The following is a 16916-nucleotide window of genomic DNA, read 5'->3' on the forward strand; positions in this document are numbered from 1 at the left end:
GAATGGCCTGTTTCTGATGAAGGGTCAAAACATTCGCTGTGCTTTCTCTCCACAGATGCTTCCAGATATGCTGAGTTTCTCCATCAGTTTCAGTTTTGGACCTGTTTGTGTTGTACCTCCCTTTGAACTCTACGAGAGAAGCCAACACAACTGATATGTTTTAATTCTGTATCTCTTGTGTTGTTTCAGGGGATTTTGGGTTCAGGGTTTGCTCTAAAGGTTCAACAGAAACAACGCCAGAAGCATTTTAATCGTCAGATTCCAGCAGCTGCTTCTCTCATTCAGGTAGGTTGTGGTTTATTGACTAAGTTGCAAACTGAACAGAGTGACATATTGCAACAGTCAGGGAACCAATTGTGAATGGAATTTTACAGTCAAAAATCTACACTGGCATTGAATTTAGCCTCTTCAATTAACAATGCATTTGAATGTTTACTAGTGGGATTATTTTTCCATCGGCAGATCCAATTTCTTTCCAGAAACTTTAGAAATTGTAATTTTCTTTCTTAAAGTAAGTTGTTACAACCAGATATAATATGAAAATTACAACCATGACGTTGAAGAAAGGTCAAGACGATTCAATTTAATATTTCAAGAGCTATTCTATTGTTATAATGCAGAGCACAAACAATATGTGAGTATGTTGTAATCAACAGCAGTACATAAAACCAAAGTCATTTTGCAAGATAATAAATTTCAAGATGCATGAAGCTTGCCAGATGTACCTCCTTAATGCATCTCAGATGTCTTTCTTTTTAAATACTCCCATGACAGACTGTCCCCATTTCCTGACTGCTGCACACAAATATAGGGAAGGATTGGTGTGCAGAAAAGTAAAGAAATATTTGTGCTATTAGAGGTAGTGGCTCAGTACTTGTAGTACAATTCAAAAATTTCCTCGAGACATGTTCATGTACAAACGTATGATTATTCAGAATGTTCTGTGGAATATACTTCAGGGAAATTCACATACAGTCAGAGCTGCAGATAAAGGAAGAGGATGATAAGGAGATGGCATTCATTGGCATGAATACAAGAGCATATAATTTATTAAAGGAGGGATCAGAGGGGAAAGAAATGACCAAGAGGAAAAGCATAGGTACAGACGTGAAATGTAATAGCTAAAAATTATTTTAATTCTTTCACTGTAAGAAGTTGATCAAAGAAACAAGAAATTTAGGAGATACAGTTAAGACTGTATAATACAGTATTATTATTTATTAAGGACTAATAGATTCCTGCCCACTGTCCAAAAAAAACCAGCAGGTTTCCAATGCAATTTATTTCATTGGCCTTATGCCAAAGTTGTGATGAGAGTCTGGGAGAGCCCTTGTGAACTGTCAAGACAGATCCCCATGGGATTGGAGGGTAGTTATCCTAGAGTGCTAAAGGGGTCTAGGGAAGAGATTTATAAGGCAGTGATGACATCATCTTAGATAGGGGAGCCTTATTTAAAGCTTATATAAAACAGAAACAAGCACATAAGGACTCAATGGATAATGAAATGCAGACGTGAAGATTATCTGTACCAGAATAAAACAGTAAACAACAATCAAAACAGACACAAATTTTTGCCAAACAACCTTTTTTTACAATGGAGGTGATATCTCTATGGCCAACAGAAACCATTACAACACCTTGTACTTAGTATTTTAGAATTAATTTGAAACCAATCTGCATGGAAGTCTTTTAGTTAAGCTCAAAACTTTGGAGGTCAAGAGTAAATATTAGGAGTTGATAAGAAATCTTCTGATAGAATACCAAACATTTTTTCTGAAGAATGATGTTTCATTTTAGGTGGATAATATGACTATACTGAAGAAGAAGGTGTTCAGTAAAATGATTTCATTTTAGTGCTTAGCTCAAACAGACCATTTTGTCTGTTGTCAAGGCCCTAACCTGCAGTCATAGAGATGTTCAGTGCAGAAACAGACCCTTCTGTCCAACGTGTCCATGCCAACCATATATCCCAAATTAATCTGGTTCATTTGCCAGCACTTGGCCCACATCCCTCTAAACCCTTCCTATTCATAGTATGAGAGTCATAAACTTATGAAGCAGCTGTAGATATTCTAGAAAGATGGATAATGTCTATTTGGTGCTCATCATCTGATGTTCTTTAAGTCCCTACGCCACTCATTAAACTGTGAACAAAAAATTTGGTGAAGATCAATTTTAAAAAATCTCTGCCAGCCTTGATTGGTAGACCACACAATGTAACATTTGTTTGAGCAGGTTCAATAAAGGTATTTTGAATTCAAAGTGTTTGGGCACATTATAACACATCTCTGTAGCCATTTCACCCTGAGTGTAGATTAGATTACTTACAGTGTGGAAACAGGCCCTTCGGCCCAACAAGTCCACACTGACCTGCTGAAGTGCAAACCACCCAGGCCCATTCGCCTACATTTACCCCTTCACCTAACACTACGGGCAATTTAGCATGGCCAATTCACCTAACCTGCACATTTTTGCATTGTGGGAGGAAACCGAAGCACCTGGAGGAAACCCACGCAGATACAGGGAGAATGTGCAAACTCCACACAGAGTCGCCTGAGGCGGGAATTGAACCCAGGTCTCTGGCGCTGTGAGGCAACAGTGCTAACCACTGAGCCACTGTGTCTCCCTGAAAATGGATCTTGTGGTCCAGATATAGTGGCACTGCAAGACTCCAAAATTATTTTTAATCACCCTGTGTAGGCACGTTTTGGCAACTTCTAGGGCAGGTGTTACTTGAACCCAGACCTTCTGGCTCAGAGTTAGGGGCATGATCGTTGTGCCACATGTCAGTTGTTCAACATTTTTTTCTAAGGACTATTTGTTATGACTGCTCACCTGAGTTTCACAAGCTTCAATTATCTGAGCAACAGGATTCTGAGTTCACAGCCTGATTATCAAATCAGAGAAGTATTAAAAGATTGGAAGCATGAACAGACTGTTTGTTTGCTTTTAAATGAGATTAAGCATTTTAAATTACAAAGGTTTCACACTTTATGCAGGTTTGCATAGCGAGAGCTGTATGAGGTATTTAGAAGGTTATCTTATTTTTTCCCCACATGGTTCCTTATATCTGCCTATGGTGGATAGTGTGCAAATTGGCACTGAGAAGGTTTAGGTAGCGGCATGAATTTAGTGGGTGAGTGGTGAGAGTTAGAGCAACAAGGACAAAGGCCAAGAAAACTCAGATGCGCCTTCTTTCTCCAGCCTGCCTTCTTATTTGTGTGACCTTGTGTCCTCCTAGGATCGAGAGCATCACGGTGGCTCAGTGGTTAGCACTGCTGCCTCACAACGCCAGTCTTGGGCCACTGTCTTTGTGGAGTTTGCACATTCTCCCCGAGTCTGTGTGGGTTTCCTCTGGGTGCTCTGGTTTTCTCCCACAGTTGAAAGGTGTGCAGGTTAGGTGGATTGAGCCATGGTAAATTACCCATTTTGTCCAGGGATGTAAAGGTTAGGTGGATTTGCCATGGTAAATGCAGGGTTATAGAGATTGGATAGGGGAAGTGGGTCTGGGTGGGCTACTCTTCAGAGACTCGATGGGCCAAACAGCCTGCTTCCACACTGTAGGGATTCTATGATCTACTTCCAGGTTTGACAGTGGTCAACCTTACCTCACATCTCCTACCCCATCCATGCCAGAGCAAAAGCTTGTTAATTTGGGTTTTTTTTAACTAAGGTCGGTCTTGTGCATGTGAAATTATCTTGACTCATACTACCCACTTCAACAGCCTCAATCCAACTCAGAAATCCAATGTAACCCAAATTTGTATAGATTATTAAATAGAAAAAGACCGTGGAATGAAGAAAAAACTCAGTAGTAAAGTGACAAAATATGTATGTGGATAGAGCAATGAGTCATTGAAATTGGTTACAGATCAGACCAAAGTGGATCCCATACAATGAGAAATAGAATCTGCTTGAAACAGCCAAAGATAAAGTTAAAATAAACTTAAAATTCATTTAAGACTTCATACTGAGCATATTTATCAACTTTGAGCCTTGATATCAACAAATTGGTCGACTGCTGATTGTATAATTAAATACGAGGAAGAGAAATTTAAGGTCAAGCCATGCAGTGTTCTCAAGTAAAAGATCCATTTGTGAGCACTGAGGTACAAAGGGCAAAAAGCATAAGTTGGAGACACTGCAAAAGGGCCCACAAACCGGATTCCTTTGTTCGAGCTATCAAAAAAGGGAGGATCTCAGAATCTCAGTTTCTGAGCTTTAAATGGTAGAACTTGAGAAGGAAAGGGTAAATCCAGGCAGTTGCTCAAAATATATTGTAAGCATCTAATAAGAATTCACAGGTTCAAAATGGTGCCTTTTCAACTCTTTTGCTTCTGTTATATTGAATTTGTTGGTTTACACTGGAAGTAGGTGTTACCTATGAGATTCAGTAGACTTCCTTGGTCTCTTTCAACTTTGATGTTAGGTATTTCAACTCAATTCTTTGGAATGTGTAAATTTATGGTTGATATCAGGAAATGCTTCCCTCAAAGACTGGATCAATACACAGTGTGGAGTACTGAAAAGAATAATTGAGGCGAAAATCCTGAAATCATTTGTGGATGGATTGGATGCTGTAAAAGGGGAACATCAGATTCATCAGAGTTGAGGAATTGAAATGGGCTGAATGACTTTTTCTGATCTAAATCTATAAATGAGTTGGCATTAAGTCAGAAATATGTGTACTTTTATTTGATGTTTTGCTTTGTTTGGCAAAATCACAAGCTTAGTTACATGTTGAATTTATTTTTGACTCTTGACATTTCTCAATGAATTTGAACCTTTTGGGATTATTCACTAATTTAGTGGAGTTGGTGAACTTGTAAAACAAAGAGTTGGTGCTCAACTGTGCAAACTTATTTCTTCTTGCAAACTTTAAGCCACGCGATAGCGATTTGAACATTCTGAAGCTTTCAACAAATTGTGTCAAGTCAATTAAGCGCTTGAAAATCAGCTCTTGTCATAAGTAGGTGTACTGCAGGGTGTTTGCTCAATGATTAATTCACTAGAAATATTTAAGCTCTTCCAAAAAGACAATCGAAACAACTTTATAGTTTCATTCCTTTCAGACATCATGGAGATGCCATGCAGCAGAAAACTATGAATCTGCAACTTGGAAAATGTATGTCCGACAGCCAGTCAAAGCTTATGCTGCATCTCCAAGTCCAAAGACAAAGAAGTTACCGGTAATTACACTGTTTCCCTACCTCTCTCTTTTCTTCAAGTTTTCTCCACCTCTTTAATGCTTTTCTCTCTTTTTTGAATATGCACCAACTTTTCTTGAAATTCCAACACATTAATAGGCAGCTAGCTGTGGTTTTGACAAAATCAATCTTCATTTTGACCTCTGACGGTCTCATGTGAATGTGAACCTTGACCCTAGGTGTTCACCAATCATGTTGTTCGAACTTTGACATCCCTCTTGTCAACGGGCATTAATGTTTTACATAAGTAACTAACTGCTTGCACTTTCAGGGCAAGAAAAAGAAGCCCAAAATTGATAAAGATAATGGACTGAACTCTGAGAAGGCACTAAATGTGCCTAACATCACATATGACCATGTCGCTGACAAGGATGACCGAAAATCTGAAAACTCAAACATCGATGGATGTGATTCATCAGGTAGGAGAGAGAAATGAGTGACATTCAACAACACCTGCCCCATTGGCTGGTCGAACTAACCATTTCTTGTGTACAATAGGAAGACAGTCTGCTGCCACTTACCCAGTTGCACTGAAGGAAGTTATTTCAAAAGGAAATGTTAGTAGACCCTTTAGATTAGAGTTTCCTACAACATGGTTTAAAATCTCTTGTTGGATAATGGTATGCACAAATATAGAGCGAAGGGTAGAAATTGAGGTTTTGGTTGAGATGAGCCATTTTCTGGTCGAATGTTGCAACAGACTCAAGGATCTAATTAGTCCATCCAAGTCCCCAGTGTTGCTGTGTAAATAATTTGATTCAGAAAAAAATGTTGCTAGCATTTTGTTTAAACTCACAAACTTATGCGACCTTTTTGAACACCTGCTTGATCTATGCCTCTCAGTGCAGGTAAGTTATGACTCTCCTGAATGCAGCTCAATGACCATGAAAATTTGAAGCATTGTAGTAATTTAAAAGGTAAGATACGAGAGAACAATTTCTGTAATCAAATGACCAGGTTGCTAAAGTACAGTGAGGTCTCAAAGATGGTCTGAAAGCTAGGATTGCTGCTGTCGTTTTGCAATGTCTCTGAATATTTGTTGTCCTAACAAATTATGTTATAACATTGCAACCTTGAGTTCTTTACTATTATAAAGAAGGTACAGCAGTGCCCGAGAACACTTTTGAAATAAAAAGTGTTCCAAAATTTTCTTAAAATATTACAATCACATGTAACATGAGAACCTGTTTTTTAATTAAAAGGAACAGTGCAGCATTTGACCAATACAACATCCTTTGAACATCTGAGTAATGAGCTTATCTGGAAAATGTATCGAAGGAAATTGATAACTCTGCAAACAAAGCAAACATATGGCATGTTATAAACACAACTTGTCAAGTTTTTTTAAATTAACCTTGATAGTCATTAAATAAATGTAGGGTAAATAGATGGAGTTGAGAAGTAATACGATTACACTTGTACTTTCCACTGGGTTTAGCAAGTCTGAGAGAATGGAATAGATTGACAGCTTGGCAGGTAAAGATGGCACCGAGGAATAGACCATTCACTATTGGCATAATCTGATTTCCACTGCCATGGAAATGAAGATTTTCCTGTTTCTGCAATGGTCACTTGATCCTTAGCACTGATGCTATGCATGGGCAAGAAGTTGAAAATTGACCTTAATATATATGTCCTACAATTGTTTCACCTTAAATTAATATCATGAAGCAAAGGGATGCTGGGAATGAAAGGACAATGCAGAGGAGCAGGCTGTTGTTTCATTCTATTTGGCATGTTTTTAAGAAACAAATATTCCAAAATCAAGGAAGTTGTTTTTATTATCTAGGACAGCTCCACAAAATGAAAGTGATTCCTCTTTATTTGTTTTATGGAAACAAATAAATGTATTTCTTTTTCATGACTCTGGAAGTTATATTATTTGATACTACCACCGAAACATGGTAATGCATTCCCTTGAAGCTTCATTGTGTTAGATAAAACACTATTGTTTCCTGCAAAAACAGTGAACAATCTCATGCATTAAGAATGTGAATAATCTCACTTCATGCCCTTCATTTCTGGGATATGTTTTCATTATCATGGAGAATTCTGCAAGGTGTTCCAAAGGAATCCTCTGCAAGAACAATCCCACATGTCCTCACCTTTGTCCCCTTGAGGCTTGTTAATGCTGCATTTATTCACAATATGCTTGCAAATGCATTTTCCAGTTTGTAATCTGATTTGCATACACATTTATTGTCACTGTCAATATTTGATAATTTTTTTCAGTTTTTTTTTAACAATGACAAGAGGAAAATAGCATTATATATTGAAACCCATAATACTAAGCATTCAGGTTTTTAATTATTTTGGAGCGAGGAGACTGACTGTACTCATCTGCTAATTTCAATGGATATGGTGCTTGGTATGAGAAACCACCAGAACAAATTTCTCAACCCAATTCACTTCCAATTGATGTTGGAACAACATTTCTGAAATGTTAGTGATCCAGAATTGAATTAGGAAAATACTGTGCTGTAGGATGGCCAAGAAAACTAAAGTAAACAGGTAATGGTAATGTTGGCTTGTGGAAAGATTACGAAAATGACCCTTACTAAGTACAGTTTCATTAAATGTCGAATTCAGACAGATCATTTTGTGTTACAAATCTGGAATGTAGTTAGTTGAATCCTATGATTGTGTATCTAATTCAGTTACTATATGAGTGAAGATCACAGAACAAAACCCTAGGTAGCTTTATTTGGAGTATTCGCACAATATCAATATGTACTTTACTAGTTTTGATGTGAAAAGGTTCATCCAAGTGTAGAATGTGAGAGATTTTGTTTACGTGGAAATAATTTGTGTCTTGGGGCTGGTGGTATCTCACTTTGTGATAAATATGTGGAAACTGACATCTGATATTTAACTAATCGTCCAATCGAGAAAAGCAAAGTGCAGTGGAGTTGAATTTAAATTGAAGTCAAGTGAGAGTTAATTGGTTTGAGTTATATGATAACAGCTAAGATAGAAGGAAAGAGAATGGAAAAGGAAGAGGAGGAAAATGTGGCCTATGTTGCCACAATAGATTAAATAAGAGAGTAGACACAGTGGGGTGGGTGAATGAGTGGCTGTTGAGGAGAATAGATAAAGCAAGGGATAATAGAGAGACGGTGGACATGAATTGAACAAATTAACTGCAAACAAGTATGAATGAGGGAAATCAGCAAGGAATTAGAGATTACAGAAGGAGCAAAATGATTTTCAATCTCATCAAATTTAACCATATTGAAGATATTTTATCAGCACAATTTAAACTATGGTTAGCATTCACCTCATTATATATGTCTCTTTTTTTGTCTATTCCAAACATTGGGCTGAACCTTTGTTGTCTTCTTCATTAAAAAGAATTGTTGAGGTTGGAATACCTCAAGTGACTGTGAAACTGCAGATATGTTGTAATATTTTGAGCGTATGAAATTTTATACTATTTTCTCTGACTCTTTCTATCTTTCTCTGTCTATTTGACACCTTCGTCTGTAACCTCTCTCCCACTTCTGCAAGTATACAGGAAAAGCAAGGATGTTGAAAACAACTGGTAAGTTATTAGCTAGTGTGCACTGTGGTTGTAGATATGCTTGTGTTGTTTTTAATCTTGGACTTTTCAGTGATGTAGTTAATACTGTGAGTGATATTTCTTGTAACGATTGTCTTGGTGATTAGCTTAGAGTAGAACACTAGAAACCCGCACAATTTAGTCACCAAACTGTGAGTGAGGCATACGAAGCATGCTTTGGTTTGTAAATTAATTTGTGGTGTGATTTCTGTGTTTTGTTGTTGAGTACAAATATTGACTGCAGTAAAGGGCTACAATAAGGAGCTAATATATTTGGCAGAGTGGATGATATAGAACTGAATGTATATTCCGCTCAAAGTTGGAAAAGGCATTACTTAGTTAATATGCACTGCCCAAAACTGATGTCAGTATTTGCAATATTGTACTGTTTGTTTATTTTCCTTTAGAACGAGGAAATAATTCACTTCCCGATATGCTATTCAGTTTGGCGATGACACATTCGGATAGCCCCACCTTCTCTTAAGCCATAGAGTCATCCAAATTGGATATAGAATTCTGATGACATGGAAGAACAAAGTTCTTGTTCTCTTTTCATGGCTATCTTTCTTGATGGCTGGGTATTAAACTTGATACCTCAAATACCATTACATCAGTCAGAGATTAGATTCCGTACAGTATGGAAACAGGCCCTTCGGTCCAACAAGTCCACACCGATCCACTGAAGACTAACCCACCCAGACCCATTCCCCTACCCTATATTTACCCCTGGCTAATGCACCTAACACTATGGGCAATTTAGGGTGGCCAATTCACTTAATCTGCACATCTTTAGATTGTGGGAGGAAACCAGATCACCCAAAGGAAACCCACAAAGACACAGGGAGAATGTCCAAAATCCACACAGACGGTCGCCTGAGGCGGGAATCAACCCTCGGTCCCTTGCGCTGTGAGGCAGCGTTGCTAACCCCTGAGCCACTGTGCCATCTATTTGAACCACCGTGCTACCCATCTAAGCCATCGTGCCACCCAAGTCCTTTGGGTGAAACCAGGAAATACCAAAATTTGATAGAGGCCATCGTGAACAGATTGTGATTTTAAAATGACTCTCTTTAAAAAAGTTTCCAACCATAATTTCTTGCTTCTCCCTGCTAAAACTGCTTACAAGAGATGGATGGTGATGAGCCAGCATCACATCATCTTTGCCCCATCAATCACTTTGCAAAAGCTTCTCTCACCAATCAGGAGCACTTTGAAGACTGGTTCTTCTCTCTCCTTGCTGATCTTGGTTTATGAAATGGTGATTTCCCTCCTCTTTTTCCAAACTGACATCATTCTGAAAACTGTGCCATTGTTTTGTGACACTTGCCTGAGATTACTTACTGCAGGTGACCTTTGCTTAGTCATTCGCATGCAAAGACTTATTCCAAGGGCAATATGTATATGATTATTGAAAGCTTGAAGCATTGTATACTGTATCTGTGTGAAAAATGGGTTCAACCTGTTCAACCACAAGGAAAAGCTCCCATGTATTGATACTTGTTTCTTGATTTGCCTCTTTCCTTTATGCTGTCTCATTTCAAATTCTATAATGATAAGAGTCGAATGGATTGAGGTGCAAAAAAAGCATTTCCTTCTGGGCAGGTATGAAGAATCTCTTTTTATTCTTTCATCTTAAAAGTGATGCTGTCTTTTTTTTCTCTTCTTATTTCCTATCCTCTGATTCCGTCTCTGGCTGGTGGTCAAGTTCGCCAGCATTCTTGGGCTTCCTTTACTCCAACCTATTCCTTCAGCTTTCCTTCTCCTCAAGGTAATGACTGAGTTGGGTGAAATAATTTGATTTGATTTGTTTCCAATACAAACCTTAACCTTCACTGAATGTGGTCAATGCAATGTTCCCATTTCCTGAAAGATTAGCTTGTAACTGCTGCTGCAAGACCAAGATGCAGCTACAGCCCAAGACTTCCTGATGTAAAGAGTGATTGTCCCTACATAACACAAATGATATGGTAATGCTGAACAATAGTCCTGTTGGACTATAAAGTGGTGTTGTGTAATTTTGACTTTGGTTTACAAATGGAAGACTGAAGCTATTTGAGATTAAAGACTCCATTCATGTGATTAGAAATAAAAAAAATGATAAAGCATTATACCAGATTTGGAAGACACCCAAAGTTTTCAGATAGTGAAGTATTAATGCTTTCTATGTATATTTGACTATCGTTCACCACAAGCAAACATTATGGAGGGTTATTCAATGTCTCTCTATTGCATTGTCTAAGATGGGAAGGCTAGTCTGACCACTGGCAGAATTTCCTATTCTTTTTCATGAAGCAACATGGATTTATTTGTTTCTGCCTGGATCAGTGGACAATCTCATTCACATCGTAGCATCTCTCATATATAGTAACATACTAGAATGAAATTTTGCAGGTTCGCTTTATCCCATTGCCTTCTGACTAAGAGACTAAGTAACAAAAAAGTTAACAAGAACTTTTTAAGTGACATAGTTGAAAAGTTATGCTAAAATCTACATTGTTCATGCTATTGGCTACTTAATGCTGACATTTCCCAGGAATCTTGTTTGCGTTCACTGGAATGAAAGAGCGAGGAGAAATCAATGTATATTTTTGGAGCCTTTCTCCTTCCCTACCCCTCCTCCTACCCCAAAGAATGCAGAACGTAGACCACCAGGATACCCAGGTCCCTTTGCACATCAATGATTCCCAAACCATCACCAATGCCATTCTGCTTTGCATAACAATGGAGACAACTGCACACAAATCCACATTATGCTGGATCTGCCAAGAATCAACTCAACTTCGCTACATTGCCCTGAAGACACCTTACAACCTCCTGATCACTCACAATCCAACATAATTTTGTATCACTGGCAAACATAGAAATATTAATTTTGATTCCTCCACCCTAATGGTTGATACATATTACAAATAGCTGGGGTCCAAGCATGTGCCCACTTGCCATTGCTTTTCACTCTGAAAATGGCCCAATTACTCCTACTTTCTGTTTCCTGTCGGCTCCTCAATTCTTAGTCCATGTAAGTGTGTTATTGTCAATCCCGTTGATTTTGCACACTTAAACTCTGTAAGTGTCTTTTTACAGTACAGCTGGAGGAGTTCTCCTCTCCCAGCACCTCAAATGAATCCTCATCTACAATAAGCCAACTCGGCCAACTCTGATCTCTTCAAGTTTTCTTTCTTCCTCAATCTCTGGACCACCAAAAACGCCTCCCCACTGTGTCCCTTAGCAACCTGAGATATTTCCAGATGCTTGGACGTCAGTTCAAATGGTTGTTGGCTGTGGTTTTGTACCACAGGAGTGCTTGAGTTTTAACAGGCTAGTTTGGCAAACCTGGTTGGTTGTCAGATGGGAAACAGGATAGCGAAATGACAATGAGGTCCTGCCATTAAATTTGGCAAGTACCCATTATTTCCAACTGTCACTTGAAGGCACTTACTTTGTTGCATTTTGTTATCTAACAGAATAGCATACAGAGCCAGATAAACATTACAACACTGTTTTCATTTTATTGTGGAAATAATCTCTGATCGTGTTTTGGGGATCTTGGGGGGAGGGGGAGCAGCCATAAGTCGTGGTCCACATTAGCACCAATGACATAGGTTGGAAGAGAGATGGGGACTTGAGGCAGAAATTCAGGGAGCTCGGATAGAAGCTTAGGGCAAGGACAAACAGAGTTGTTTTCTCTGGTTTGCTGCCAGTGCCACATGCTAGTGAGGTGAGGAATAGGGAGAGAAAGGAGTTGAACACGTGGCTACAGGGATGGTGCAGGAGGGTGGGTTTTGGGTTTTTGGATAATTGGAGCTCTTTCTGGAATAGGTGGGACCTCTGCAAGCAGGATGGTCTTCATCTAAACAATATCTTGGGTGGGAAATTCACTAAAGCTATTAAACTAATACAGCAGGGGGATGGGAACCAAACTTGTAGGACAGGTACAGAAGAGGATGAGAGTAGGGAGTTTCAAAATCAAGTGTCTCACACTGGCAAGTGAGAACCTGGTTTGAAGTGTGTATACTTCAATGTGAGGAGCATCCGAAATAAAGTGAGTGAACTGGCAGTGTGGGTTGGTACCTGGGACTTCGATGTTGTGGCCATTACGGAGACATGGATCGAGCAGGGACAGGAATGGCTGTTGCAGGTTCCGGGATTCAGATGTTTCAGTAAGAACAGAGAAGATGGTAAAAGAGGAGGAGGTGTGGCATTGTTGATCAGGGACAATATTACAGTTGTAGAAAGGATGTTTGGGGACTCGTTAACTGAGGTAGTATGGGCTGAGGTTAGAAACAGGAAAGGAGAAGTCACCATGCTGGGAGTTTTATATCGGCCTCTGAATAGTCCCAGAGATGTAGAGGAAAGGATAGCAAAGATGATTCTTGATAGGAGTGAGAGAGGCAGGGTAGTTGTCATGGTGGACTTCAACTATCCAAATATTGTCTGGGAACACTACAGTACGAGTACTATAGATGGGTCAGTTTTTGTCCAGTGTGTGCAGGAGGGCTTCCTGACACAGTATGTAGACAGGCCTACAAGGAGTGAAGCCACTTTAGATTTAGTACTGGGTAACGAGCCTGGCCAGGTGTTAGATTTAGAAGTAGATGAGCACTTTGGAGACAGTGATCACAATTCTGTCAGGTTTACTTTCATGGAAAGGGATAGGTGTACTCCACCGAGCAAGAGTTACAGCTGGGGGAAGGGAAATTATGATGCAATTAGGAAAGATTTAGGAAGCGTAGAATGGGAAAGGAAACTGCAGGGGATGAGCACATTAAAAATGTGGAGCTTATTCAAGGAAAAGCTCCTGTGTGTCCTAGATAAGAATGTACCTGTCAGGCAGGGAGGAAGATATAGAACGCGTAAGCCGTGGTTTACTAAGGAAGTGGAATCCCTGGTCAAGAAGAAGGAGAAGGCTTATGTTCGGACAAAATGTGAAAACTCAGTTAAGGCGCTTGAGGGTTGCAAGGAAGTCAGGGAAGACCTAAAAAGAGAGCTCAGAAGAGCCAGGAGGAGACATGAGAAGTTGTTGGCGGATAGGATCAGGGTTAACCCTAAGGCTTTCCATAGGTATGTCAGGAATAAAAGAATGACGAGAGTTAAATTAGGGCCAATCAAGGATAATAGTGGGAAGTTGGGTGTGGAGTCAGAGGAGATAGGGGAAGCACTAAATAAATATTTTTTGACAGTGTTCACTATAGAAAATGAAAATGTTGGTGAGGAAGATACAGAGATACTTGCATCTAGACTAGAAGAGATTGAGCTTCACAAGGAAGAGGTATTAGTAATACTGCAGAGTGTGAAAATAGACAAGTCCCCTGGGCTGGATGGGATCTATCCTAGGATCCTCTGGAAAGCAAGGGAAGAGATTGCCGAGCCTTTGGCATTGATCTTCAAATCATCATTGTCTACAGGAATAGTGCCTGAGGACTGGAGGATAGCAAATGTGGTTCCCTTGTTCAAAAAGGGTAGTAAGACAACCCTGGTAATTACAGACCAGTGAGTCTCACTTCAGTTGTTGGTAAAGTGTTGGAAAAGGTTATAAGAGATAGGATTTATAACCATCTAGAAAAGAATAATCTGATCAGGGACAGTCAGCACGGTTTTGTGAAGGGTAGGTCGTGCCAAACGAATCTTATTGAGTTTTTTGACAAAGTGACCAAACAGGTAGATGAGAGTAAACCGATTGATGTGGAGTATCTGGATTTCAGCAAGGCGTTCAATAAGGTTCCCCACAGTAGACTATTATACAAAATGCGGAGGAATGGGATTGTGGGAGACATAGCAGTTTGGATCAGTAATTGGCTTGCTGAAAGAAAACAGAGGGTTGTCGTTGATGGAACATGTTCACCTTGGTGTCCAGTTACTAACGGCGTACCGCAAGGGTCAGTGTTGGGTCTGCCGCTGTTCGTCTCTTTTATAAATGACCTGGATGAGGGCTTAGAAGGGTGGGTTAGTAAATTTGTGGATGACACTAAGGTTGGTGGAGTTGTGGATAGTGATGAAGGATGTAGTAGGTTGCAGAGAGACATAGATAGGATGCAGAGCTGAGCTGAGAGGTGGCAAATGGAGTTTAATGTGGACAAGTGTGAGGTGATACACTTTGGACGGAGTAATTGGAATGCAAAGTACTGGGCTAATGGTAAGATTCTTGGGAGTGCAGATGAGCAGAGAGATCTCGGTGTCCATGTACATAGATCCCTGAAAGTTGCCACCCAGATTGACAGGGTTGTTAAGAAGGCATACAGTGTCTTGGCCATTATTAATAGAGGGATTGAGTTTCGGAACAAGGAGGTTATGCTGCAGCTGTAGAAAGCTCTGGTACGGCCGCACTTGGAGTATTGTGTACAGTTCTGGTCACCGCATTATAAGAAGGATGTGAAAGCTTTGGAAAGGGTGCAGAGGAGATTTACTAGGATGTTGCCTGGTATGGAAGGAATGTCTTTCAAGGAAAGGCTGAGGGCCTTGAGGTTGTTCTCATTAGAGCGAAGAAGGTTGAGAGGTGACTTAATAGAGACATACAAGATAATCAGATGGTTAGATAGGGAGGACAGGGAGAGCCTTTTCCAAGTATGGGGACGGCAAACACGAGGGGACACAACTTTAAAGTGAGGGGAGATAGGTATAAGACAGATGTCAGAGGTAGTTTCTTTACTCAGAGAGTAGTAAGAGTATGGAATGCTTTGCCTGCAACGGTAGTAGATTTGCCAAGTTTAAGTGCATTTAAGTTGTCATTGGACAGGCATATGGACTTACATGGAATAGTGTAGATGGGATGGGCTTCAGATTAGTATGACAGAGCGGCGCAACATCGAAGGCCAAAGGGCTTGTACTGAGCTGTAATGTTCTATGTTCTATGTAATCTCTGAAATAAAACATAGATGATCAGAATCCTGTGGCTTTGAAAATTGAACAGAGTTGCGCCATGAATAAAGTTGCTGCTGCAATTGGTAAGCCTGCACAATGAGACTGACCCTGACCTTGTTGAAAGGAATTTATGAAGGTGGAAGTAGTTGTCTCATATTGAGGTCATAAGGAGTACTCTGTATGTGATTAAAATTAATGGGAAGGTCCGGTCAGGTGAGTGCGCTGTCTGTGAAGTTGGCATATATAGTTCTGAATTTCTGTGATTTTTGTTTCTGTAAATATGCTCAGTATATTACAATGAAATAAGAAACAGTCTGTTGCTGGAACACTGTAGTTTGGTATTTTTTTGAAGTTTCATCAGAAGGTGGGAAGAACAATGTGACGTGCGTGTTCTGTGTCTGAATAGCAAATCCTAAGTGCAGAGCATTTGAATAAGTTCTACGGTCCGGGTAGGATAGCAGAGTTATATAACTGTGGAAATATTTTCTCCTCTTGCACAATCAACTTCAATCAAAAAATTGTGGCAGCATGTTTTCTTTAGGTATGAGTTTGAATGGCAGAGTAGAGAGTTACCAGACTGCAGAACAAGGGATGTAAATGTACTGTTCTACCATTGATCCAGGTAGATTTTGAGTTTGTATATTAGTGAATTGATGGCACATTTTACGTCTTTTCCCATTCTTATTTCACTGCATGTTTCCTGTGAGTTAGAAATGGGATGCAATATTGAGCCTTCCTTTGGGTGTCAATATTTTTGAACGAGATTTCCCTCTTTTGTGTGCCTGGTTTGAGCCTGCCAGCTGTATAACAAAGTCACTAAATCATTTTGTGAAGCAGTTTTCTCTCCACAGACATTGACTCAAACTGAGTAATGCTCCTTCACACCTACCATCCTCTGTTAATGCCAAGAGTACCCCCTTTCCGCCCATCCCCTAATCAACTCTCTTTTAGTTTTCAGCCTAATGTTGACGCTGTGGGTTGGAATATAACAAGCACTTCTGTCCTAGTCTCAACCTGATTTTCACACTCATTTGGGGTAAATTTTCTTTTTCCGCAACGACAAAATGGACAGTGGAAATATATCATAGTTGGTCCATTTTTCACCATCCTGAACATAACAATCTACCTCACCTTTTCCAGCTGTGATCACTGGAGGTTGGGAGAGGAAGTCTTAATTGAGTTTCATCCCTTTAATCTGAGGGTATAAAGATTACTGTTTTCCCTAATATTTGTTAACGGAGCAAAGACAAGGGTGTGAACTGTTTGCTTACCAAGTCAGTATAACTGTTTGGAGA

General features: G+C 39.6%; 1 protein-coding gene across 3 annotated transcripts in view; it reads left to right on the top strand.

Moving 5' to 3' along the window:
* The window catches only part of LOC122557942 (potassium voltage-gated channel subfamily KQT member 1), a 693104-nt gene that overhangs the window by 264457 nt on the left and 411731 nt on the right, over positions 1-16916 (top strand). For 2 of the 3 annotated variants that reach the window (XM_043706180.2, XM_043706182.2), the window contains exons 9-13: positions 190-285; positions 5073-5189; positions 5479-5626; positions 8722-8748; positions 10472-10534. In XM_043706180.2, coding sequence (XP_043562115.1) covers positions 190-285; positions 5073-5189; positions 5479-5626; positions 8722-8748; positions 10472-10534 — 451 coding nt within the window. The remainder of the gene's footprint in view (positions 1-189; positions 286-5072; positions 5190-5478; positions 5627-8721; positions 8749-10471; positions 10535-16916) is intronic. The other variant, XM_043706184.2, reaches the window with a different exon arrangement.

This window comes from Chiloscyllium plagiosum, unplaced genomic scaffold (assembly GCF_037043375.1).
Source record: "Chiloscyllium plagiosum isolate Xiang-an unplaced genomic scaffold, Cpla_swu_hap1 HiC_scaffold_18, whole genome shotgun sequence".
Classification (NCBI taxonomy): Eukaryota; Metazoa; Chordata; class Chondrichthyes; order Orectolobiformes; family Hemiscylliidae; genus Chiloscyllium; species Chiloscyllium plagiosum.